General features: G+C 42.6%; 1 protein-coding gene across 1 annotated transcript in view; it reads left to right on the forward strand.

The window, feature by feature from the left end:
* Positions 1–23984, forward strand: part of WDR3 (WD repeat domain 3) — a 159319-nt gene extending 135335 nt beyond the window's left edge. Inside the window, exons 26-27 of the mRNA XM_053705770.1 lie at positions 22236–22329; positions 23290–23984. Coding sequence (XP_053561745.1) covers positions 22236–22329; positions 23290–23445 — 250 coding nt within the window. The 3' untranslated portion in view covers positions 23446–23984. The remainder of the gene's footprint in view (positions 1–22235; positions 22330–23289) is intronic.
* Positions 23985–25342: the final 1358 nt, after the last annotated feature.

The raw sequence follows: 25342 nt of genomic DNA on the forward strand, positions 1-25342 counted from the left end.
GTGGTGCCTTCCATTTAGGTGACCTGATTTGCTCCCTCCCTTCATCCGTGTCCTAAAGCTTTGGTATTGGTTCCCACAAGTAAGGATGACGCCGTGGACCGGACACACCTATGTTGGAGAAAACAGAATTTATGTTTACCTGATAAATTACTTTCTCCAACGGTGTGTCCGGTCCACGGCCCGCCCTGGTTTTTTTAATCAGGTCTGATAATTTATTTTCTTTAACTACAGTCACCACGGTACCATATGGTTTCTCCTATGCAAATATTCCTCCTTAACGTCGGTCGAATGACTGGGGTAGGCGGAGCCTAGGAGGGATCATGTGACCAGCTTTGCTGGGCTCTTTGCCATTTCCTGTTGGGGAAGAGAATATCCCACAAGTAAGGATGACGCCGTGGACCGGACACACCGTTGGAGAAAGTAATTTATCAGGTAAACATAAATTCTGTTTTTCTGTTTAAAATTTAAAGAGACAGTAACGGTTTTGTTTTAAAACTTTTTTTGTGCTTTGTTGACAAGTTTAAGCCTGTTTAACATGTCTGTGCCTTCGGATAAGCTATGTTCTATATGTATGAAAGCCAATGTGTCTCCCCATTTAAATTTATTTGATAATTGTGCCATAGCGTCCAAACAAAGTAAGGACAGTACTGCCACAGATAATGAAATTGCCCAAGATGATTCCTCAGATGAGGGGAGTAAACATGATACTACATCATCTCCTACTGTGTCTACACCAGTTTTGCCCACGCAGGAGGCCCCTAGTACATCTAGTGCGCCAATGCTTATTACCATGCAACAATTAACGGCTGTAATGGATAACTCCATAGCAAATATTTTATCCAAAATGCCTACTTATCAGAGAAAGCGCGATTGCTCTGTTTTAAACACTGAAGAGCAGGAGGGCGCTGATGATAATTGTTCTGTCATACCCTCACACCAATCTGAAGGGGCCATGAGGGAGGTTTTGTCAGATGGGGAAATTTCAGATTCAGGAAACATTTCTCAACAAGCTGAACCTGATGTTGTGACATTTAAATTTAAATTAGAACATCTCCGCGCACTGCTTAAGGAGGTGTTATCTACTCTGGATGATTGTGACAACTTGGTCATTCCAGAGAAATTATGCAAGATGGACAAGTTCCTAGAGGTTCCGGTGCACCCCGACGCTTTTCCTATACCCAAGCGGGTGGCGGACATAGTAAATAAGGAGTGGGGAAAGCCCGGCATAACTTTTGTTCCCCCCCCCCCCTATATTTAAGAAATTATTTCCTATGGTCGACCCCAGAAAGGACTTATGGCAGACAGTCCCTAAGGTCGAGGGGGCAGTTTCTACTCTAAACAAACGCACTACTATTCCTATCGAAGATAGTTGTGCTTTCAAAGATCCTATGGATAAAAAATTGGAGGGTTTGCTTAAAAAGATTTTTGTACAGCAAGGTTACCTCCTACAACCCATTTTGTGCATTGTTCCTGTCACTACAGCAGCGTGGTTCTGGTTCGAGGAACTAGAAAACTCGCTTAGTAGAGAGACTCCATATGAGGAGGTTATGGACAGAGTTCACGCACTTAAGTTGGCTAACTCTTTTATTTTAGATGCCGCTTTGCAATTAGCTAGATTAGCGGCGAAAAATTCAGGGTTTGCTATCGTGGCGCGCAGAGCGCTTTGGCTAAAGTCTTGGTCAGCGGATGTTTCATCCAAGACAAAATTGCTTAACATCCCTTTCAAAGGTAAAACTCTATTTGGACCAGAATTGAAAGAGATTATTTCAGACATCACTGGGGGAAAGGGCCACGCCCTTCCACAAGATAGGCCTTTCAAGGCCAAAAATAAGTCTAATTTTCGTTCCTTTCGCAATTTCAGGAACGGACCGGCCTCTAATTCTGCATCCTCTAAGCAAGAGGGTAATGCCTCACAACCCAAACCAGCCTGGAAACCGATGCAAGGCTGGAACAAGGGTAAGCAGGCCAAGAAGCCTGCCGCTGCTAACAAAACAGCATGAAGGAGTAGCCCCCGATCCGGGACCGGATCTAGTGGGGGGCAGACTCTCTCTCTTTGCTCAGGCTTGGGCAAGAGATGTTCAGGATCCCTGGGCGCTAGAAATAGTTTCTCAGGGTTATCTCCTGGAATTCAGGGAACTACCCTCAAGGGGAAGGTTCCACATGTCTCACTTATCCTCAAACCAAATAAAGAGACAGGCGTTCTTACATTGTGTAGAAGACCTGTTAAAGATGGGAGTGATACACCCAGTTCCAATAGAGGAACAAGGAATGGGATTTTATTCCAATCTGTTCGTAGTTCCCAAAAAAGAGGGAACTTTCAGACCAATTTTGGATTTGAAGATCCTAAACAAATTTCTCAGGGTACCATCGTTCAAGATGGAAACCATTCGAACGATTCTACCCACTATCCAGGAAAGTCAATTTATGACTACCGTGGATCTAAAGGATGCGTACCTACACATTCCTATCCACAAAGAACATCATCAGTTCCTAAGGTTCGCTTTTCTGGACAAGCATTACCAGTTTGTGGCCCTCCCATTCGGGTTAGCCGCTGCTCCAAGGATTTTCACAAAGGTACTAGGGTCCCTTCTAGCGGTTCTAAGACCGAGGGGCATTACAGTAGTACCTTACTTGGACGACATTCTAATACAAGCGTCGTCCCTGTCAAAAGCAAAGGCTCATACAGACATTGTTCTGGCCTTTCTCAGATCACACGGATGGAAGGTGAACATAGAAAAAAAGTTCTCTGTCTTCGTCGACAAGAGTTCCCTTCTTGGGAACAATAATAGATTCCTTAGAAATGAGGATTTTTCTGACAGAGGTCAGAAAGTCAAAACTTCTAAGCTCTTGTCAAGTTCTTCATTCTGTTCCTCGTCCTTCCATAGCGCAGTGCATGGAAGTAGTAGGGTTGATGGTTGCAGCAATGGACATAGTTCCTTTTGCACAAATTCATCTAAGACCATTACAACTGTGCATGCTCAAACAGTGGAATGGGGACTATACAGACTTGTCTCCAATGATTCAAGTAGATCAGAAGACCAGAGATTCACTCCGTTGGTGGCTGACCCTGGACCATCTGTCCCAGGGAATGAGCTTCCGCAGACCAGAGTGGGTCATTGTCACGACCGACGCCATTCTAGTGGGCTGGGGCGCGGTCTGGGAATCCCTGAGAGCTCAGGGTCTATGGTCTCGGGAAGAGTCTCTTCTCCCGATAAACATTCTGGAACTGAGAGCGATATTCAATGCTCTCAGGGCTTGGCCTCAACTAGCAAAGGCCAGATTCATAAGGTTCCAATCAGACAACATGACTACCGTTGCGTATATCAATCATCAGGGGGGAACAAGGAGTTCCCTGGCGATGAAAGAAGTGACCAAAATAATTCAATGGGCGGAGGATCACTCCTGCCACCTGTCTGCGATCCACATCCCAGGTGTGGAAAACTGGGAGGCGGATTTTCTGAGTCGTTAGACATTCCATCCGGGGGAGTGGGAACTCCATCCGGAGATCTTTGCCCAAATAACTCAATTATGGGGCATTCCAGACATGGATCTGATGGCGTCTCGTCAGAACTTCAAGGTTCCTTGCTACGGGTCCAGATCCAGGGATCCCAAGGCGACTCTAGTAGATGCACTAGTAGCACCTTGGACCTTCAACCTAGCTTATGTATTTCCACCGTTTCCTCTCATTCCCAGGCTGGTAGCCAGGATCATTCAGGAGAGGGCCTCGGTGATCTTGATAGCTCCTGCGTGGCCACGCAGGACTTGGTATGCAGACCTGGTGAATATGTCATCGGTTCCACCATGGAAGCTACCTTTGAGACAGGACCTTCTTGTTCAGGGTCCATTCGAACATCCAAATCTGGTCTCCCTCCAGCTGACGGCTTGGAGATTGAACGCTTGATTCTATCGAAGCGTGGGTTTTCAGATTCTGTGATAGATACTCTGGTTCAGGCCAGAAAACCGGTAACTAGAAAGATTTACCATAAAATATGGAAAAGATATATCTGTTGGTGTGAATCCAAAGGATTCCCGTGGAATAAGATAAAAATTCCTAAGATTCTCTCCTTTCTACAAGAAGGTTTGGAGAAAGGATTATCTGCAAGTTCTCTAAAGGGACAGATCTCTGCTTTATCTGTCTTACTACACAAAAGACTGGCAGCTGTGCCAGATGTTCAAGCATTTGTTCAGGCTCTGGTTAGGATCAAGCCTGTTTACAGACCTTTGACTCCTCCCTGGAGTCTAAATCTAGTTCTTTCAGTTCTTCAAGGGGTTCCGTTTGAACCTTTACATTCCATAGATATTAAGTTACTATCTTGGAAAGTTTTGTTTTTGGTTGCAATTTCTTCTGCTAGAAGAGTTTCAGAGTTATCTGCTCTGCAGTGTTCTCCGCCCTATCTGGTGTTCCATGCAGATAAGGTGGTTTTGCGTACTAAGCCTGGTTTTCTTCCTAAGGTTGTTTCTAACAAAAATATTAACCAGGAGATAGTTGTACCTTCTTTATGTCCGAATCCAGTTTCAAAGAAGGAACGTTTGTTACACAATTTGGACGTAGTCCGTGCTCTAAAATTCTATTTAGAGGCTACAAAAGATTTCAGACAAACATCTTCCTTGTTTGTTGTTTATTCTGGTAAAAGGAGAGGTCAAAAAGCGACTTCTACCGCTCTTTCCTTTTGGCTTAAAAGCATCATCCGATTGGCTTATGAGACTGCCGGACGGCAGCCTCCTGAAAGAATCACAGCTCACTCCACTAGGGCTGTGGCTTCCTCATGTGCCTTCAAGAACGAGGCTTCTGTTGACCAGATATGTAAGGCAGCGACTTGGTCTTCACTGCACACTTTTGCCAAATTTTACAAATTTGATACTTTTGCTTCTTCGGAGGCTATTTTTGGGAGAAAGGTCTTGCAAGCTGTGGTGCCTTCCGTTTAGGTAACCTGATTTGCTCCCTCCCTTCATCCGTGTCCTAAAGCTTTGGTATTGGTTCCCACAAGTAAGGATGACGCCGTGGACCGGACACACCAATGTTGGAGAAAACAGAATTTATGCTTACCTGATAAATTACTTTCTCCAACGGTGTGTCCGGTCCACGGCCCGCCCTGGTTTTTTAATCAGGTCTGATGAATTATTTTCTCTAACTACAGTCACCACGGTACCATATGGTTTCTCCTATATATATTTCCTCCTGTCCGTCGGTTGAATGACTGGGGTGGGCGGAGCCTAGGAGGGATCATGTGACCAGCTTTGCTGGGACTCTTTGCCATTTCCTGTTGGGGAAGAGATATATCCCACAAGTAAGGATGACGCCGTGGACCGGACACACCAATGTTGGAGAAAGTAATTTATCAGGTAAGCATAAATTCTGTTATCCTCACAATCCGGCCTGTTAGGGAGGAAGCAGTGCTCTATGGGTCTTCTGTTTATGTCCCTGACATTACAGTCATGTGTTCTGTATCTGCAGCTACCAGAGCAGGATCAAGCTGCAGTTTGTTCAGATCACTGAGAGAGTTAACGTATTCATCATTTTGTATCTTAGAGGCATCCAGCATTTTTCAAATAAGGGGCCACATTGGATTTTCTTTTCACTCGCAGGGTCTGTGAGCAGGTTTTTTTAAATACAAGACCTGTGCATTCGGTTTCTTCGTTCAGATCCGAATATGTAAAAAGGCGGCTGCTCGTGGCATTCGCTTTTTTCTTTTCGGAGCCGTATTTATTCTTCTGTAAGTTTAACACACTAAGATTTTGACTTGCACAAAGGATCCAAATGCACACATCTATTAATTAAAAAGAAAATATCCTGGTTAAAAAAATAAAAATGTTTGAGAGTCTTAAGTGCTACAATCTACAGACACACACATGTATTAGATGCACACACAGAGGGCAGGTCAGTTGCATTGAACAGCATTACTCTGTGTTTCTTAGATGAGTGCAGGGAGAGGAGGACAGTGACACAACATAGTCCGGCACAAGACAACTGTATAACACTTTGGGCTCTTTATTCATAGATGTATTCAAGATTTTCATCTCTTTCATTTCTCATGCTGTGTCCCTTGTGGGTGTGGTGCAGTCATGCTGTGTCCCTTGTGGGTGTGGCACAACCATGCTGTGTCCCTTGTGGGTGTGGCGCAGTCATGCTGTGTCCCTTGTGGGTGTGGCGCAGTCATGCTGTGTCCCTTGTGGGTGTGGCACAACTATGCTGTGTCCCTTGTGGGTGTGGCGCAGTCATGCTGGGTTCCTGACAGTTTTTGTAACTAACTTGATTTTATTTCTGAAAATAAACGCCTAGATTTAGAGTTCTGCGTTAGCTGTCAAAACCAGCGTTAGAGGCTCCTAACGCTGGTTTTGGGCTACCGCTGGTATTTAGAGTCAGTCAGGAAAGGGTCTAACGCTCACTTTGCAGCCATTTGCGTATCCTATCTTTTCAATGGGATCTTTCTAACGCTGGTATTTGGAGTCTTGGCTGAAGTGAGCGTTAGAACTCTAACGACAAAACTCCAGCCGCAGAAAAAAGTCAGTAGTTAAGAGCTTTCTGGGCTAACGCCGGTTCATAAAGCTCTTAACTACTGTGCTCTAAAGTACACTATAACACCCATAAACTACCTATGTACCCCTAAACCGAGGCCCCCCCACATCGCCGCCACTCTAATAAAAATTTTTAACCCCTAATCTGCCGACCGCACACCACCGCAACCTAAGTTATCCCTATGTACCCCTAATCTGCTGCCCCTAACACCGCCGACCGGACCTCACCGCTACTATAATAAAGTTATTAACCCCTAATCCGCCTCACTTCTGCCTCAATAACCCTATAATAAATAGTATTAACCCCTAATCTGCCCTCCTTAACATCGCCGACACCTAACTTCAAGTATTAACCCCTAATCTGCCGACCGGACCTCACTGCTACTCTAATAAATGTATTAACCCCTAAAGCTAAGTCTAGCACTAACACCCCCCTAAGTTAAATAGAATTTAAATCTAACTAAATAAAATAAATCTTATTAAATAAATTTTCTCCTACATTGGTGTATCCGGTCCACGGCTTCATCCTTACTTGTGGGATATTCTCAATCCCTACAGGAAGTGGCAAAGAGAGCACACAGCAGAGCTGTCCATATAGCTCCCCTCAGGCTCCGCCTCCCCAGTCATTCTCTTTGCCGCTCTAGCTAGTAGCATCTCCACGGGGGTGGTAAAGAGTATGTGGTGTTAGCTGTAGTTTTTTATTTCTTCTATCAAGAGTTTATTTTAAAATAGTGCCGGCTTGTACTATTTACTCTGAAGCAGAAAGTGATGAAGATTTCTGCTGAGAGGAATATGATTTTAGCACCAGTAACTAAAATCCATTGCTGTTCCCACGCAGGACTGTTGAATACCAGAGAACTTCAGTTGGGGGGAACAGTTTGCAGGCTTAAAGGGACACTCAATAAAAATTAAACTTTCATTATTCAGATAGAGCATGTCATTTTAAACAACTTTCCAATTTACTTCCATTAACTAAATGGGCACAGTCTTTTTATATTTAAACTTTTTGAGTCACCAGTTCCTACTGAGCATGTGCAAGAATAAGTGTGTATGCATTTGTGAATGGCTGATGGCTGTCACATGGTACGTGTATGCATTTGTGATTGGCTGATGGCTGTCACATGGTACAGGGGGAGTGGAAAAAGACATAACTTTTAAAATTGTCAGAAAAAAAATCTACTACTCATTTGAAGTTCAGACTAAGTGCTATTGCATTGTCTTGTTATCCTGCATTTGTTGATTATGCAAATCTACTGTGTTGACTGGTCCTTTAACTGCTTCAGGTATGATCAGTCATTTTTCTAACAAGACAAAGTAATGCTAGAAGACTGTCAGAAATCCCCTCAAGGATAGGTAAGCCATTTTTCTTAGACTCTGTATAAAATGATGGCTTATATTAAGGGCTCTATGATGGTTGACACTATTGTGGGCTTAATCAATTGCTTTTTAGCATGTTTTCAGTATATATAAGGTGTTTTTTCAGACTTTGAAACACTTATGGGGTTTAATATTGCGCCTGGCACTTATTTGGACACCTAATCTAGTCTAAAAGGCCCCTCCACTCTGGAATGAAGAGGGAGGAGGCCTCATTTTCGCGCCTCAATTGCGCAGTTGTTTTGACTAGGCAGTTCATGCAGCTTCACGTGGGGAGTCCAGAGACATCAGAAAGGACTTCAGAGAGGCTTATTTCCTACTTAAATAATCCCTGAGGAAGGTAAAAGCCACAGTAGAGGCTGTGGCATTGTACTGTAGTGTTTTTAACCGGTTAACTGCTGTTATTAGCTCCGGTTTGGGCATTAAGGGGTTAATTGGTGTGAAAATTTGTGTGCAATCTTTTCAAAGCATTAAGACACTGTGGTGAAAATTTCATTAAAATCGGATGTTTATTTGATGGTTTTTTGATGTTTCAGTAATAAAGTGTGCACTTTTATTATTTAAAGACACAGTAACGTTTTTGTCAAAAATAATTTTTATTGCATTGAAGTTCTGTCTAAGTCTGTCAAACATGTCTGACCCCTCAGATAGCCTATGTTCTGTATGTTTAAAGGCCAAGGTGGTTCCCCCATTAAATTTATGTGTGAAGTGTGCCATAGCGTCCAAACAGCTTAAAGGGCCACTAAACCCAAAATCTTTCTTTCATTAATCACATAGAGAATAGAAATTTAAACAACATTACAATTTACTTCTATAATTTATTTTGCTTCATTTGTTAAATATCCTTATTTGAAGAAAAAGCAATGCACATGGTGAGCCAATCACATGATGCTTCTATATGCAGCAACCAATCAGCAGCTAGTTAGCATATCTAGATATGCTTTTCATCAAAGAATATCAAGAGAATAAAACAAATTAGATAATATAAGTAAATTAGAAAGATGATTAAAATTGCATTCTCTTTCTAAATCCTAAAAGAAAAAATGTGGGTGGCATGTCCCTTTAAGGACCGTACAGTCACGCTTAAAGATGTAGCCGAAGGTAGTGAGGATAGCCCGCTATCCACTCCTTCTGTGTCAACACCAGCTATGCCCGCGCAAGCGATGCCCAGTACATCTAGCGCTCCAATTGCTATTACTATGCAACAGTTAGCAGCAGTAATGGATAATTCTCTCGCAGTATTTTTATCCAAACTGCCAGCTTTTCCAAGGAAGCGTGATTGCTCAGTTTTAAATACAGAAAATAAGCAAGCAGACGCAGAGGATAATTTATCTGTAGTGCCCTCACATCAATCTGACTTGGCGGTGAGGGAGGGCCTGTCTGAGGGAGAAATTTCTGACACAGGAAAAGTTTCTCAGCAGGCAGAGCCTGATACCATAGCATTTAAATTTAAGCTAGAACACCTCCGCGCCCTACTTAAGGAGGTCCTAGCTACACTTGATGATTGTGACCCTTTGGTGGTCCCAGAAAAATTGTGTAAAATGGACAAATTCTTAGAGGTCCCAGTACACACTGATGCGTTTCCGATACCTAAGAGGGTGGCGGATATCGTGACTAAGGAGTGGGAGAAGCCAGGTGTACCTTTTGTTCCCCCTCCTATATTTAAGAAAATGTTCCCAATTGTTGACCCCAGAAGGGACGCGTGGCAGACGGTCCCTAAGGTAGAGAGGGCAGTTTCAACGCTAGCTAAGCGCACGACTATACCAATAGAAGACAGTTGCACTTTCAAAGATCCTATGGATAAAAAATTAGAAGGTTTACTTAAGAAAATTTTTGTTCAACAGGGTTTTCTTCTTCAACCAATTTCTTGCATTATTCCTGTAACCACTGCAGCGGCTTTTTGGTTTGAGGATCTAGAAAACTCGCTCCAGAGGGAGACTTCTTATGATGAAGTCATGGACAGAATTCACGACCTGAAGTTGGCTAATTCTTTCATTACAGATGCCGCTTTACAGTTAGCTAAATTAGCGGGGGAAAATTCTGGTTTTGCAATCGTGGCGCGCAGAGCGCTTTGGCTAAAATCTTGGTCGGCGGATGTGTCGTCCAAAACAAAATTGCTTAATATTCCTTTCAAGGGTAAGACCCTATTCGGGCCAGAGCTAAAAATAAGTCTAATTTTCGTTCCTTTCGCAATTTCAGGAACGGACCTGCTTCTACCTCTACAGCCACTAGGCAAGAGGGTAACGCATCCCAGCCCAAACCAGCATGGAAACCATTGCAAGGCTGGAACAAGGGTAAACAGGCCAAGAAACCTGCTGCTGCTACCAAGACAGCATGAAGGGGTAGCCCCCGATCCGGGACCGGATCTAGTAGGGGGCAGACTTTCTCTCTTTGCTCAGGCTTGGGCAAGAGATGTTCCGGACCCCTGGGCACTAGAAATTGTCTCTCAGGGGTATCTTCTAGAATTCAAGGACTTTCCTCCAAAGGGAAGGTTCCACATGTCTCGCTTATCTTTAGACCAGATAAAGAGACAGGCATTCTTACATTGCGTAGAAGACCTTTTAAAAATGGGAGTAATACACCCAGTTCCAACAGCAGAACAAGGACTGGGTTTTTACTCAAACCTGTAGGAACTTTCAGGCCAATTCTGGATTTAAAAATCCTAAACAAATTCCTCAGAGTTCCATCATTCAAAATGGAAACCATTCGGACAATTTTACTAATGATCCAGGAGGGTCAATATATGACTACCGTGGACTTAAAGGATGCGTACCTGCATATTCCTATCCACAAAGATCACCATCAGTTCCTAAGGTTTGCCTTTCTGGACAAGCATTACCAGTTCGTGGCTCTTCCCTTCGGATTGGCCACTGCTCCCAGAATTTTCACAAAGGTGCTAGGGTCCCTTCTAGCGGTGCTAAGGCCAAGGGGCATTGCAGTAGCACCTTACCTAGACGACATCTTAATACAAGCGTCGTCCTTTCACAAAGCGAAGGCTCATACGGACATTGTTCTAGCCTTTCTAAGGTCTCACGGGTGGAAGGTGAACATAGAAAAAGAGTTCTCTGTCCCCGTTCACAAGGGTTCCCTTCCTGGGAACAATAATAGACTCGGTAGAAATGATAATCTTTCTGACGGAGGTCAGGAAGTTAAAACTTTTGAACACTTGTCGAGTTCTTCAATCCATTCCTCAACCCTCCATAGCTCAGTGCATGGAGGTAATAGGACTAATGGTTGCCGCAATGGACGTGGTTCCCTTTGTTTGAATTCATTTAAGACCACTGCAACTGTGCATGCTCAAACAGTGGAATGGGGATTATGCAGATTTGTCTCCCCAGATACAAATGGACCAGAAAACCAGAGACTCACTCCTCTGGTGGTTGTCTCAGGATCACCTGTCTCAGGGAATGAGTTTCCACAGACCGGAGTGGATCATTGTCACGACCGACGCCAGCCTCTTAGGCTGGGGTGCGGTCTGGGAGTCCCTGAAAGCTCAGGGTCTTTTGTCTCGGGAAGAATCTCTTCTCCCGATAAACATTTTGGAATTGAGAGCGATATTCAATGCACTCCAGGCATGGCCTCAACTAGCGGAGGCCAAATTCATCAGATTTCAGTCGGACAACATGATGACTGTAGCGTACATCAATCATTGGGGAGGAACAAAGAGTTCCCTGTCGATGAGGGAGGTATCCAAGATCATCAAATGGGCAGAGGATCACTCCTGCCATCTATCAGCATTTCACATCCCAGGAGTGGACAACTGGGAAGCGGATTATCTGAGTCGTCAGACTTTCCATCCGGGGGAGTGGGAACTTCACTCGGAGGTTTTTGCCCAGTTAACTCAACTATGTGGCCTTCCAGATCTGGATCTGATGGCGTCACGTCAGAACTCCAAAGTTCCACGTTACAGGTCCAGGTCCAGGGATCCCAAGGCGACATTGGTAGATGCCTTAGTGGCGCCTTGGTCGTTCAATCTAGTTTATGTCTTTCCACCGTTTCCTCTTCTCCCCCGGCTAGTAGCCAGGATCAAACAGGAGAAGGCTTCGGTAATTCTGATAGCTCCTGCGTGGCCACGCAGGACTTGGTATGCAGACCTGGTGAATATGTCATCGGTTCCACCATGGAAGCTACCTTTGAGGCAGGACCTTCTAATCCAAGGTCCATTCGAACATCCAAACCTAGTTTCTCTGCAACTGACTGCTTGGAGATTGAACGCTTGATTCTAGCTAAGCGTGGGTTTTCGGAATCAGTTATAGATACTCTGATCCAGGCTAGAAAGCCTGTCACCAGGAAAATTTACCATAAGATATGGCGGAAATATCTTTGCTGGTGCGAATCCAAGGGTTACTCATGGAGTAAGATTAGGATTCCAAGGTTACTATCTTTTCTCCAAGAAGGATTGGAGAAAGGTCTGTCAGCTAGTTCCTTAAAAGGACAGATATCTGCTCTGTCTGTTTTGTTACACAAGCGTCTGGCAGCTGTGCCAGATGTTCAGGCGTTTGTACAGGCTTTAGTCAGAATCAAGCCTGTCTACAGACCTGTGGCTCCTCCATGGAGTCTAAATTTAGTTCTTTCAGTTCTTCAAGGGGTTCCGTTTGAACCTCTACATTCCATAGATATTAAGTTGCTATCTTGGAAAGTTTTGTTTTTGGTAGCTATTTCTTCTGCTAGAAGAGTTTCTGAATTGTCTGCTTTGCAGTGTAATTCACCTTATCTGGTGTTTCATACAGATAAGGTCGTTTTACGTACCAAACCTGGTTTTCTTCCAAAAGTGGTTTCCAATAAGAATATTAACCAGGAAATAGTTGTTCCTTCTCTGTGTCCTAATCCAGTTTCTAACAAGGAACGTCTGTTACACAATCTTGATGTGGTTCGTGCTTTGAAGTTTTATCTAAAAGCAACTTAAGACTTCAGACAAACATCGTCCTTGTTTGTCGTCTATTCTGGCAAGAGGAGAGGTCAAAAGGCAACTGCGACCTCTCTGTCTTTCTGGCTGAAAAGCATCATCCGGTTGGCTTATGAGACTGCTGGAAGGCAGCCTCCTGAACGAATTACAGCTCATTCCACTAGAGCTGTGGCTTCCACATGGGCTTTCAAGAATGAGGCTTCTGTTGAACAGATCTGTAAGGCAGCGACTTGGTCTTAACTGCATACATTTGCCAAATTTTACAAATTCAATACTTTTGCTTCTTCAGGGGCTATTTTTGGGAGAAAGGTTTTACAAGCAGTGGTGCCTTCCGTTTAGGTTTCATCCGTGTCCTAAAGCTTTGGTATTGGTTCCCACAAGTAAGGATGAAGCCGTGGACCGGATACACCAATGTAGGAGAAAACAAAATTTATGTTTACCTGATAAATTTCTTTCTCCTACAGTGTATCCGGTCCACTGCCCACCCTGGCATTTGGTCAGGTTTAAATTTAATTTTGTAAACTACAGTCACCACTGCACCCTATGGTTCTCCTTTTTCTCCTAACCGTCGGTCGAATGACTGGGGGACAGAGCCTGAGGGGAGCTATATGGACAGCTCTGCTGTGTGCTCTCTTTGAGACTTCCTGTAGGGATTGAGAATATCCCACAAGTAAGGATGAAACCGTGGACCGGATACACCGTAGGAGAAAGAAATTTATCAGGTAAACATAAATTCGGTTATTCCTATTTAAAGCTAAATACTTACCTGTAAAATAAACCCTAATATAGCTACAATATAAATAATAATTATATTGTAGCTATTTCTCCAACATAGGTGTGTCCGGTCCACGGCGTCATCCTTACTTGTGGGATATTCTCTTCCCCAACAGGAAATGGCAAAGAGCCCAGCAAAGCTGGTCACATGATCCCTCCTAGGCTCCGCCTACCCCAGTCATTCTCTTTGCCGTTGCACAGGCAACATCTCCACGGAGATGGTTAAGAGTTTTTTGGTGTTTAAATGTAGTTTTTATTCTTCAATCAAGTGTTTGTTATTTTAAAATAGTGCTGGTATGTACTATTTACTCTGAAACAGAAAAGAGATGAAGATTTCTGTTTGTAAGAGGAAGATGATTTTAGCAAACGTTACTAAAATCGATTGCTGTTTCCACACAGGACTGTTGAGATGAAGTAACTTCAGTTGGGGGAAACAGTTGGCAGACTTTTCTGCTTGAGGTATGACTGGCCACATTTCTAACAAGACTATGTAATGCTGGAAGGCTGTAATTTCCCCTTATGGGGACCGGTAAGCCATTTTCTTAGATTAAGTAAAAGAATAAAGGGCTTCATAAGGGCTTAAAAAACTGGTAGACATTTTTCTGGGCTAAAACGATTACTTTGCTAAGCATATTTTGCAGATTATAACTCTTAATAGTTATTATAATCTTGGGGATTGTTTAGAAAAACGGCAGGCACTGTATTGGACACCTTTTTCAGATGGGGGCCTTTTCTAGTTATAGGCAGAGCCTCATTTTCGCGCCACTAATGCGCAGTTGTTTTTGGAGAGCAAGGCATGCAGATGCATGTGTGAGGAGCTAAGAACCACTGAAAAAGCTTATAGAAGGCGTCATTTGGTATCGTATTCCCCTCTGGGCTTGGTTGGGTCTCAGCAAAGCAGATAGCTGGGACTGTATAGGGGTTAAATGTAAAAACGGCTCCGGTTCCGTTATTTTAAGGGTTAAAGCTTTCAAATTTGGTGTGCAATACTTTTAAGGCTTTAAGACACTGTGGTGAAATTTTGGTGAATTTTGAACAATTCCTTCATACTTTTTCACATATTCAGTAATAAAGTGTGTTCAGTTTGAAATTTAAAGTGACAGTAACGGTTTTATTTTAAAACGTTTTTTGTGCTTTGTTGACAAGTTTAAGCCTGTTTAACATGTCTGTACCATCAGATAAGCTATGTTCTGTATGTATGAAAACCAAGGTTTCTCCCCATTTAAATTTATGTGATATTTGTGCCATAGTGTCCAAACAAAGTAGGGACAATGATGCCACAGATAATGATATTACCCAAGATGATTCCTCAAATGAGGGGAGTAAGCATGATACTACATCATCCCCTTCTGTGTCTACACCAGTTTTGCCCACACAAGAGGCCCCTAGTACATCTAGTGCGCCAATACTTATTACCATGCAACAATTAACGGCTGTAATGGATAATTCTATTGCAAACATTTTATCCAAAATGCCTACTTATCAGAGAAAGCGCGATTGCTCTGTTTTAAACACTGAAGAGCAAGAGGACGCTGATGATAACTGTTCTGACATACCCTCACACCAATCTGAAGGGGCCAGGAGGGAGGTTTTGTCTGAGGGAGAAATTTCAGATTTAGGAAAAATTTCTCAACAAGCTGAACCTGATGTTGTAACATTTAAATTTAAATTAGAACATCTCCGCGCACTGCTTAAGGAGGTATTATCTACTCTGGATGATTGTGACAATTTGGTCATTCCAGAGAAATTATGTAAGATGGACAAGTTCCTAGAGGTTCCGGTGCCCCCCGACGCCTTTCCTATACCCAAGCGGGTGGCGGACATAGTAAATAAGGAGTGGGAAAGGCCCGGCATACCTTTTGTTCCTCCCCCTATATTTAAGAAATTATTTCCTATAGTCGACCCCAGAAAGGACTTATGGCAGACAGTCCCCAAGGTCGAGGGGGCGGTTTCTACTCTAAACAAACGCACTACTATTCCTATAGAAGATAGTTGTGCTTTCAAAGATCCTATGGATAAAAAATTAGAGGGTTTGCTTAAAAAGATGTTTGTTCAGCAAGGTTACCTTCTACAACCAATTTCATGCATTGTTCCTGTCACTACGGCAGCGTGTTTCTGGTTCGAGGAACTAGAAAAGTCGCTCAATAAAGAATCTTCGTATGAGGAGGTTATGGACAGAGTTCAAGCACTTAAATTGGCTAACTCTTTTATTTTAGATGCCGCTTTGCAATTAGCTAGATTAGCGGCGAAAAATTCAGGGTTTGCTATCGTGGCGCGCAGAGCGCTTTGGCTAAAGTCTTGGTCAGCGGATGTGTCTTCCAAGACAAAATTGCTTAACATCCCTTTCAAGGGTAAAACACTGTTTGGACCTGATTTGAAAGAGATTATTTCAGACATCACCGGGGGAAAGGGCCACGCCCTCCCTCAGGATAGGTCTTTTAAGGCTAAAAATAAGCCTAATTTTCGTCCCTTTCGCAGAAACGGACCAGCCTCTAATTCTACATCCTCTAAGCAAGAGGGTAATACTTCACAACCCAAACGAGCCTGGAGACCGATGCAAGGCTGGAACAAGGGTAAGCAGGCCAAGAAGCCTGCCACTGCTACCAAAACAGCATGAAGGGATGGCCCCCGATCCGGGACCGGATCTGGTGGGGGGCAGACTTTCTCTCTTTGCTCAGGCTTGGGCAAGAGATGTTCAGGATCCTTGGGCACTAGAAATAGTTTCTCAAGGTTATCTCCTGGAATTCAAGGAACTACCCCCAAGGGGAAGGTTCCACAGGTCTCAATTATCTTCAAACCAAATAAAAAGACAGGCATTCTTACATTGTGTAGAAGACCTGTTAAAGATGGGAGTAATTCATCCAGTTCCAATAAGAGAACAAGGGATGGGGTTTTATTCCAACCTGTTCATAGTTCCCAAAAAAGAGGGAACATTCAGACCAATTTTAGATCTCAAGATCCTAAACAAATTTCTCAGGGTTCCATCGTTCCAATAAGAGAACAAGGGATGGGGTTTTATTCCAACCTGTTCATAGTTCCCAAAAAAGAGGGAACATTCAGACCAATTTTAGATCTCAAGATCCTAAACAAATTTCTCAGGGTTCCATCGTTCAAAATGGAAACCATTCGAACGATCCTTCCCACCATCCAGGAAGGTCAATTTATGACCACGGTGGATTTAAAGGATGCGTACCTACATATTCCTATCCACAAGGAACATCATCAGTTCCTAAGGTTCGCTTTTCTGGACAAGCATTACCAGTTTGTGGCACTTCCATTCGGATTAGCCACTGCTCCGAGAATTTTCACAAAGGTACTAGGGTCCCTTCTAGCTGTTCTAAGACCAAGGGGCATTGCAGTAGTACCTTACTTCGACGACATCCTGATTCAAGCGTCGTCTCTGTCAAAAGCAAAGGCTCATACGGACATCGTCCTAGCCTTTCTCAGATCTCACGGATGGAAAGTGAACAAAGAAAAAAGTTCTCTGTCCCCGTCAACAAGAGTTCCCTTCTTGGGAACAATAATAGATTCAGAACAGAGGTCAGAAAATCAAAAATTCTAAGCTCTTGTCAAGTACTTCATTCTGTTCTTCGTCCTTCCATAGCGCAGTGCATGGAAGTAATAGGATTGATGGTTGCAGCAATGGACATAGTTCCTTTTGCACGAATTCATCTAAGACCATTACAACTGTGCATGTTCAGACAGTGGAATGGGGATTATACAGACTTGTCTCCGACGATTCAAGTAGATCAAAAGACCAGAGATTCACTCCGTTGGTGGCTGATCCTGGACAATCTGTCACAGGGAATGAGCTTCCGCAGACCAGAGTGGGTCATTGTCACGACCGACGCCAGCCTGGTGGGCTGGGGCGCGGTCTGGGAACCCCTGAAAGCTCAGGGTCTATGGTCTCGGGAAGAATCTCTTCTCCCGATAAACATTCTGGAACTGAGAGCGATATTCAATGCTCTCAAAGCTTGGCCTCAACTAGCAAAGGCCAAATTCATAAGGTTTCAATCAGACAACATGACGACTGTTGCATATATCAACCATCAGGGGGGAACAAGGAGTTCCCTGGCGATGGAAGAAGTGACCAAAATAATTCAATGGGCGGAGGATCACTCCTGCCACTTGTCTGCAATCCACATCCCAGGAGTGGAAAATTGGGAAGCGGATTTTCTGAGTCGTCAGACATTCCATCCGGGGGAGTGGGAACTCCATCCGGAAATCTTTGCCCAAATAACTCAATTATGGGGCATTCCAGACATGGATCTGATGGCGTCTCGTCAGAACTTCAAGGTTCCTTGCTACGGGTCCAGATCCAGGGATCCCAAGGCGACTCTAGTAGATGCACTAGTAGCACCTTGGACCTTCAACCTAGCTTATGTATTCCCACCGTTTCCTCTCATTCCCAGGCTGGTAGCCAGGATCAATCAGGAGAGGGCTTCGGTGATCTTGATAGCTCCTGCGTGGCCACGCAGGACTTGGTATGCAGACCTGGTGAATATGTCATCCATGGAAGCTACCTTTGAGACAGGACCTTCTTGTTCAAGGTCCATTCGAACATCCGAATCTGGTTTCCCTCCAACTGACGGCTTGGAGATTGAACGCTTGATTTTATCAAAGCGTGGGTTTTCAGATTCTGTAATAGATACTCTGATTCAGGCTAGAAAGCCTGTAACTAGAAAAATTTACCATAAAATATGGAAAAAATATATCTGTTGGCGTGAATCTAAAGGATTCTCATGGAACAAGATAAAAATTCCTAAGATTCTATCCTTTCTACAAGAAGGTTTGGAGAAAGGATTATCTGCAAGTTCTCTGAAGGGACAGATCTCTGCTTTATCTGTTTTACTTCACAAAAGGCTGGCAGCTGTGCCAGATGTTCAAGCATTTGTTCAGGCTCTGGTTAGAATCAAGCCTGTTTACAGACCTTTGACTCCTCCCTGGAGTCTAAATCTAGTTCTTTCAGTTCTTCAAGGGGTTCCGTTTGAACCCTTACATTCCGTAGATATTAAGTTATTATCTTGGAAAGTTTTGTTTTTGGTTGCAATTTCTTCTGCTAGAAGAGTTTCAGAGTTATCTGCTCTGCAGTGTTCTCCGCCCTATCTGGTGTTCCATGCAGATAAGGTGGTTTTGCGTACTAAGCCTGGTTTTCTTCCAAAAGTTGTTTCCAACAAAAATATTAACCAGGAGATAGTTGTACCTTCTTTGTGTCCGAATCCAGTTTCAAAGAAGGAACGTTTGTTACACAATTTGGACGTAGTCCGTGCTCTAAAATTCTATTTAGAGGCTACAAAAGATTTCAGACAAACATCTTCCTTGTTTGTTGTTTATTCTGGTAAAAGGAGAGGTCAAAAAGCAACTTCTACCTCTCTTTCCTTTTGGCTTAAAAGCATCATCCGATTGGCTTATGAGACTGCCGGACGGCAGCCTCCTGAAAGAATCACAGCTCACTCCACTAGGGCTGTGGCTTCCACATGGGCCTTCAAGAACGAGGCTTCTGTTGACCAGATATGTAAGGCAGCGACTTGGTCTTCTCTGCACACTTTTGCCAAATTTTACAAATTTGATACTTTTGCTTCTTCGGAGGCTATTTTTGGGAGAAAGGTTTTGCAAGCTGTGGTGCCTTCCGTTTAGGTGACCTGATTTGCTCCCTCCCTTCATCCGTGTCCTAAAGCTTTGGTATTGGTTCCCACAAGTAAGGATGACGCCGTGGACCGGACACACCTATGTTGGAGAAAACAGAATTTATGCTTACCTGATAAATTACTTTCTCCAACGGTGTGTCCGGTCCACGGCCCGCCCTGGTTTTTTTAATCAGGTCTGATGAATTATTTTCTCTAACTACAGTCACCACGGTATCATATGGTTTCTCCTATGCATATTTCCTCCTGTCCGTCGGTCGAATGACTGGGGTAGGCGGAGTCTAGGAGGGATCATGTGACCAGCTTTGCTGGGCTCTTTGCCATTTCCTGTTGGGGAAGAGAATATCCCACAAGTAAGGATGAAGCCGTGGACCGGACACACCGTTGGAGAAAGTAATTTATCAGGTAAGCATAAATTCTGTTTTTAGGATTAATATTTATTTTACAGGTAACTTTGTATTTATTTTAACCAGGTACAATAGCTATTAAATAGTTAATAACTATTTAATAGCTACCTAGTTAAAATAAGTACAAAATTACCTGTAAAATAAATCCTAACCTAAGTTGCAATTAAACCTAACACTACACTATCAATAAATTAATTAAATAAAATAACTACAATTATCTACAATTAAAGCTAACACTACACTATCAATAAATTAATTACATACAAATACCTACAATTAAATACAATTAAATAAACTAAAGTACAAAAAATAAAAAAAGAACTGTTACAAAAAAATAAAAAAATAATTTACAAACATTAGAAAAATATTACAACAATTTTAAGCTAATTACACCTACTCTAAGCCCCCTAATAAAATAACAAAGCCCCCCAAAATAAAAAAATGCCCTATCCTATTCTAAAATAAAAATAGAAAAGCTCTTTTACCTTACCAGCCCTTAAAAGGGCCTTTTGCGGGGCATGCCCCAAAGAATTCCCCTAATCTAACCCAAAGCCCCCTTAAATAAACCTAACACTAAGCCCCTGAAGATCTCCCTACCTTATCTTCACCACGCCGGGTATCACCGATCAGTCCAGAAGAGGCTCCGGAATCTTCATCCAAGCCCAAGCGGGGGCTGAAGAGGTCCATCATCGGGCTGAAGTCTTGATCCAAGCGGGCGCTGAAGAGGTCCATCATCGGGCTGAAGTCTTGATCCAATCAGATTGAGCTCGCATTCTATTGGCTGTTCCGATCAGCCAATAGAATGCGAGCTCAATCTGATTGGCTGATTGGATCAGCCAATCGGATTGAACTTGAATCTGATTGGCTGATTCCATCAGCCAATCAGATTTTTCCTACCTTAATTCCGATTGGCTGATAGAATCCTATCAGCCAATCGGAATTCGAGGGACGCCATCTTGGATGACGTCCTTTAAAGTAACCGTCATTCGTCGGGAAGTCGTCGGCCAGGATGGATGTTCCGCGTTGGTTGGGTGAAGATGGATCCGGAAGAAAGAAGATTGAAGATGCTGCTTGATAGAAGACTTCAGCCCGATGATGGACCTCTTCAGCGCCCGCTTGGATCAAGACTTCAGCCCGATGATGGACCTCTTCAGCCCCCGCTTGGGCTTGGATGAAGATTTCGGAGCCTCTTCTGGACTGATCGGTGATACCCGGCGTGGTGAAGATAAGGTAGGGAGATCTTCAGGGGCTTAGTGTTAGGTTTATTTAAGGGGGGTTTGGGTTAGATTAGGAGTATGTGGGTTGTAATGTTGGGGGGGGGTATTGTATGGTTTTTTTTACAGGCAAAAGAGCAGAATTCTTTGGGGCATGCCCCGCAAAAGGCCCTTTTAAGGGCTGGTAAGGTAAAAGAGCTTTTCTATTTTTATTTTAGAATAGGGTATGGCATTTTTTTTATTTTGGGGGGCTTTGTTATTTTATTAGTGGGCTTAGAGTAGGTGTACCTGGTTAAAATAAACACAAAGTTGACTGTAAAATAAATATTAATCCTAAAATAGCTACAATATAATTATAATTTATATTGTAGCTATATTAGGGTTTATTTTACAGGTAAGTATTTAGCTTTAAATAGGATTAATTTATTTAATAAGAGTTAATTTATTTAGTTAGATTTAAATTATATTTAACTTAGGGGGGTGTTAGGGTTAGGGTTAGACTTAGCTTTAGGGGTTAATACATTTATTAGAGAAGCGGTGAGGTCCGGTCGGCAGATTAGGGGTTAATACTTGAAGTTAGGTGTCAGCGATGTTAGGGAGGGCAGATTAGGGGTTAATACTATTTATTATAGGGTTATTGAGGCGGGAGTGAGGCGGATTAGGGGTTAATAACTTTATTATAGTAGCGGTGAGGTCCGGTTGGCAGATTAGGGGTTAAAAAAATATGCAGGGGTCAACGATAGCGGGGGCGGCAGATTAGGGGTTAATAAGTGTAAGGCTAGGGGTGTTTGGACTCTGGGTACATGTTAGAGTGTTAGGTGCAGACTTAGGAAGTGTTTCCCCATAGGAAACAATGGGGCTGCTTTAGGAGCTGAACGCTGCTTTTTTGCAGGTGTTAGGTTTTTTTCAGCTCAAACGGCCCCATTGTTTCCTATGGGGGAATCGTGCACGAGCACGTTTTTTAAGCTGGCCGCGTTCGTAAGCACCGCTGGTATTTAGAGTTGCAGTGGCGGTAAATATGCCTGTACGCTCCCTTTTTGGAGCCTAACGCAGCCCTTCTGTGAACTCTAAATACCAGCGGTATTTAAAAGGTGCGGGGGGAAAAAAGCACGCGTAGCTAACGCACCCCTTTGGACGCAGAACTCTAAATCTAGCGGAAAGTTTGTATTTCCTGAAATACACTTTGTAACATTTGTATAGAATTAAATAGATATTTACCTCCTGCGTGTTTCTGAATCTCTTAATCACAGATACATAACTTACATTTAGAGCCAGTGTTTCTTCCTCTAGTATTTAATATTCTTGTGCATTTGATTTACTCATCAGTGAATGGTTGTAATGTTACGTCTGTAAGTCTCTACTTACCTCATCTCTTCATTTCCCACCAACGTTCCTACAGGATCCATTTTGGCCAAATAACCAGTAACCAGATGCTGTTGGGTGTAATTGAGGATCTGAAAAACTGCTCCATATCTCAGGTTTCTGAAGTGCGGGTAAGAACCTTATGTGTCCTCAACATCCGACAACTGTTCTTGTACTTCCAGGGGCTTATGTAACATTAACCTTTTCCCTCCCAGAGCTTGTGTTTTTGTATATATATATATATAAGTGCGCTGGTGTAGCTTCTGGTTTTGAGGTCACACCTTGAGATTTATATATAAAGTGTTTAGTTATATGTAATGCAATAACTTTGCAATATATTTTCATTATTTATATTGTCTCCTTTTCATGTAATTGAAATGAAATTTGAGCAATTTCTTATTCTCAGAACTGATTTATTGGGGCTAACTCTGCTACATATTTGTTCCTAATTGGCTTTATCAGCTGAAAAAAATGCATTTTATACTAACTGTATGACAGTGACTGGCCCTATTGTCAGAGGACTAAAGCTCTGATTGGCTCCTCCAACAAGGCAAATGCTTGGTGGAGTTTGATTATTGAAAACTAATTGCAGTTTTTTTTTTATTATTAAAACATTAAGACTTAGCTTATATGTTATTCTATAGCAACTCAATTGAAATGTCTTGTAATTACAGTGTTTACTGTTCCTTTAAAGGGACATGAAACCCAGAAATTATTTCATGATTCAGATAAATACAATGTAAAAAAGTTTACAATTTACTTTTGTTATCAAATTTGCTTCATTCTCTTGGTATTCTTGGTTGTAGAGATACCTAGGTAGGGAGTCTGCACATGCCTAAAGCGCTACATGACAGGAAACAGTGCTGCCATATAGTGCTCTTGCTAACATATAAACACTGTAGCAAAACTGCAGACACGTGCACACTCCTGAATTTCCTTCTTTTCAACAAAGGATATCAAGAAAATGAAGAAAACTTGATAATAGAAGTAAAATGGAACGTTGTTTATGTTCTGTCTGAATCATGAAAGTGACATTGTGGGTTTTAAGTCCCTTTTACGTGATACAATTTTCCCCTCATTTCCTCACTCAGGATGTGATGGGAGTCAACATGGCAGGACTTCAGTTCCTCAAGAGGGAGATTGAGGCTAAGGAGGAAGTCCTGTTCTTCTCAGACGCCACGCAGAAGTTTGCAGAGAGGAAGAGAAAGAGGAAAAAGAATGAGAAATTGCTCCTTGCCGTAGTGTGACCTGGATATTGGCGGGAGGAGCACATGATGTGGGAGGAGCACATGATGTGGTTTATTTATCATCACGGCGCACTTCCGCGATGGCCGCCTAGCGTCTGTCCCACTTCCTGGTGTGCCGTAAGAACAGAACTGAGAAAACAAGCGCTCTTTGTTGTTGTGAAAGTGCCAACACCACAGTAGCAACTGATATTCCAGACTTGACTTTCCCTCACTATCCAGATGGTACATTTTTATTGTGTTCGGAATCTGCTCTTAGGTGAAATCCTCTGGTCTGTAATATTCATGGTGTGGATTCTGCCTCTGGAAGCAAACCAGCAAAATAACACTGTAGTTAAGTGGCAGCTGAGACTGGTCATTTGTGCAGCAGAGCTTACAATCATAGGCTGTGATTCACACAAACAAACCTGCCTACTTCAACTTGTTTAAAAAATGTCTCTTGTTTTTTAGTCTCATCATAAAATGTCTCTGTACAGAGTTTCCCTTAACTAGTGTTTTTATTTGCCTGACATTAAAGGACATGGGCATGTCAATACCCCATATACCTGATTCTGTCTTATTCTCGGTCATGCCTGCATAGGATGTAGAATTCAGAGCATCTGGGTTATTCCTTGAACACTTCCTGACTCCTCCCAATGGTGTCTAACAGATTATTGTAACAATGAAGGATCTTGTGTATATAACTTATTACCACAGAGAAGAAAATTATTTTAGTATTGGTGGAAAATCCCCTACATCTTAGTCTGGGACAAGAGGTCAAACGGTTTAAGTGTAACACACGTGCACACACATTTTGTGGCCAGTGGCTGAAAAAAGGTTTATGTCCTTCCTACTTAAGAGCATTTTCATACACTGAGGGTTCACAACACAACCATCTCTATCTGTTAAAGAATCATGCAACAGTGCAGTGCTCTGTTGTCTTGCCCGCATACTGCAACACGCAGGGTATTATATGAGCACCTTCCTGTATATTTATTTCCTTGCCTGACTCAAATCCTGTTTTGTTGCTGACCATTGACCTGACTTTTCCTGCTGAGTAGCAATTGACTTAAATGCATATGAGATGCAAATTGGTTTTTCTTTCATGATTTGAGCGTACAGTTTCCTTTTCTATTATGAAATTTACTTTGCTCTCATGATATTCTTTGTTGAAGAGAATACCTTTTGTAGGTAGTGTGCACGTCAGGAGCATTATATTGCTGCAGTTTAGCAAGAATGCATTTGAGCACTAGGTGGCAGCAGTGTGCGCACAATGTATAAAACTATTAAAAGCATTCTTGCAAAACTGCCTCAGTCTTTCAGCCTACTGAATGCTCCTAAGCCTTCCTACATGCTTTTTAACAAAGGATGACAAGTTTAGTATAAGAAACAATGGGTTTTATGTCTCTAAATCTCTCACATTCTGTTTATTATGTATAAAGTATGTTCAGATTAAAGGGACATAGAACAAGATGGGATAGAGACAAAATATAATATGTACTTTAGTTACTTTACCTGCAAATGTATACTGCAGTGCCTCACCATTAACCCTTTCTTTTAAGTTTCTGAATTGTACAGCTCTAACTCCCCCCACACATTCCCTTCTATGGCTCTATCTATATCTACCATTGCTTTGGTAGAATACAGAAGTACACAGTGATTATCTGCTGAGGCATGCCTAGAAGCAAATAAGCTGCTGTGAAATACAATGCCTGTGTTTCTGGTGCTAAACACTGATAAAGGAGAGGGGTGGATCAGACTACTCCAGAAAGCATGGCTATGTAAGTCATTTTGCTTATTTGTCAAAATGATTTTAAAATACTTGCCAGCAATTTTTTTAACAATTTTATTATGCACCTTTTTTTACCTTATTACCCCTTTTAGGATATGCACATATCTCAACATGTTTTATGGCACTTTA

This window comes from Bombina bombina, chromosome 3 (genome assembly GCF_027579735.1).
Source record: "Bombina bombina isolate aBomBom1 chromosome 3, aBomBom1.pri, whole genome shotgun sequence".
Classification (NCBI taxonomy): domain Eukaryota; kingdom Metazoa; phylum Chordata; class Amphibia; order Anura; family Bombinatoridae; genus Bombina; species Bombina bombina.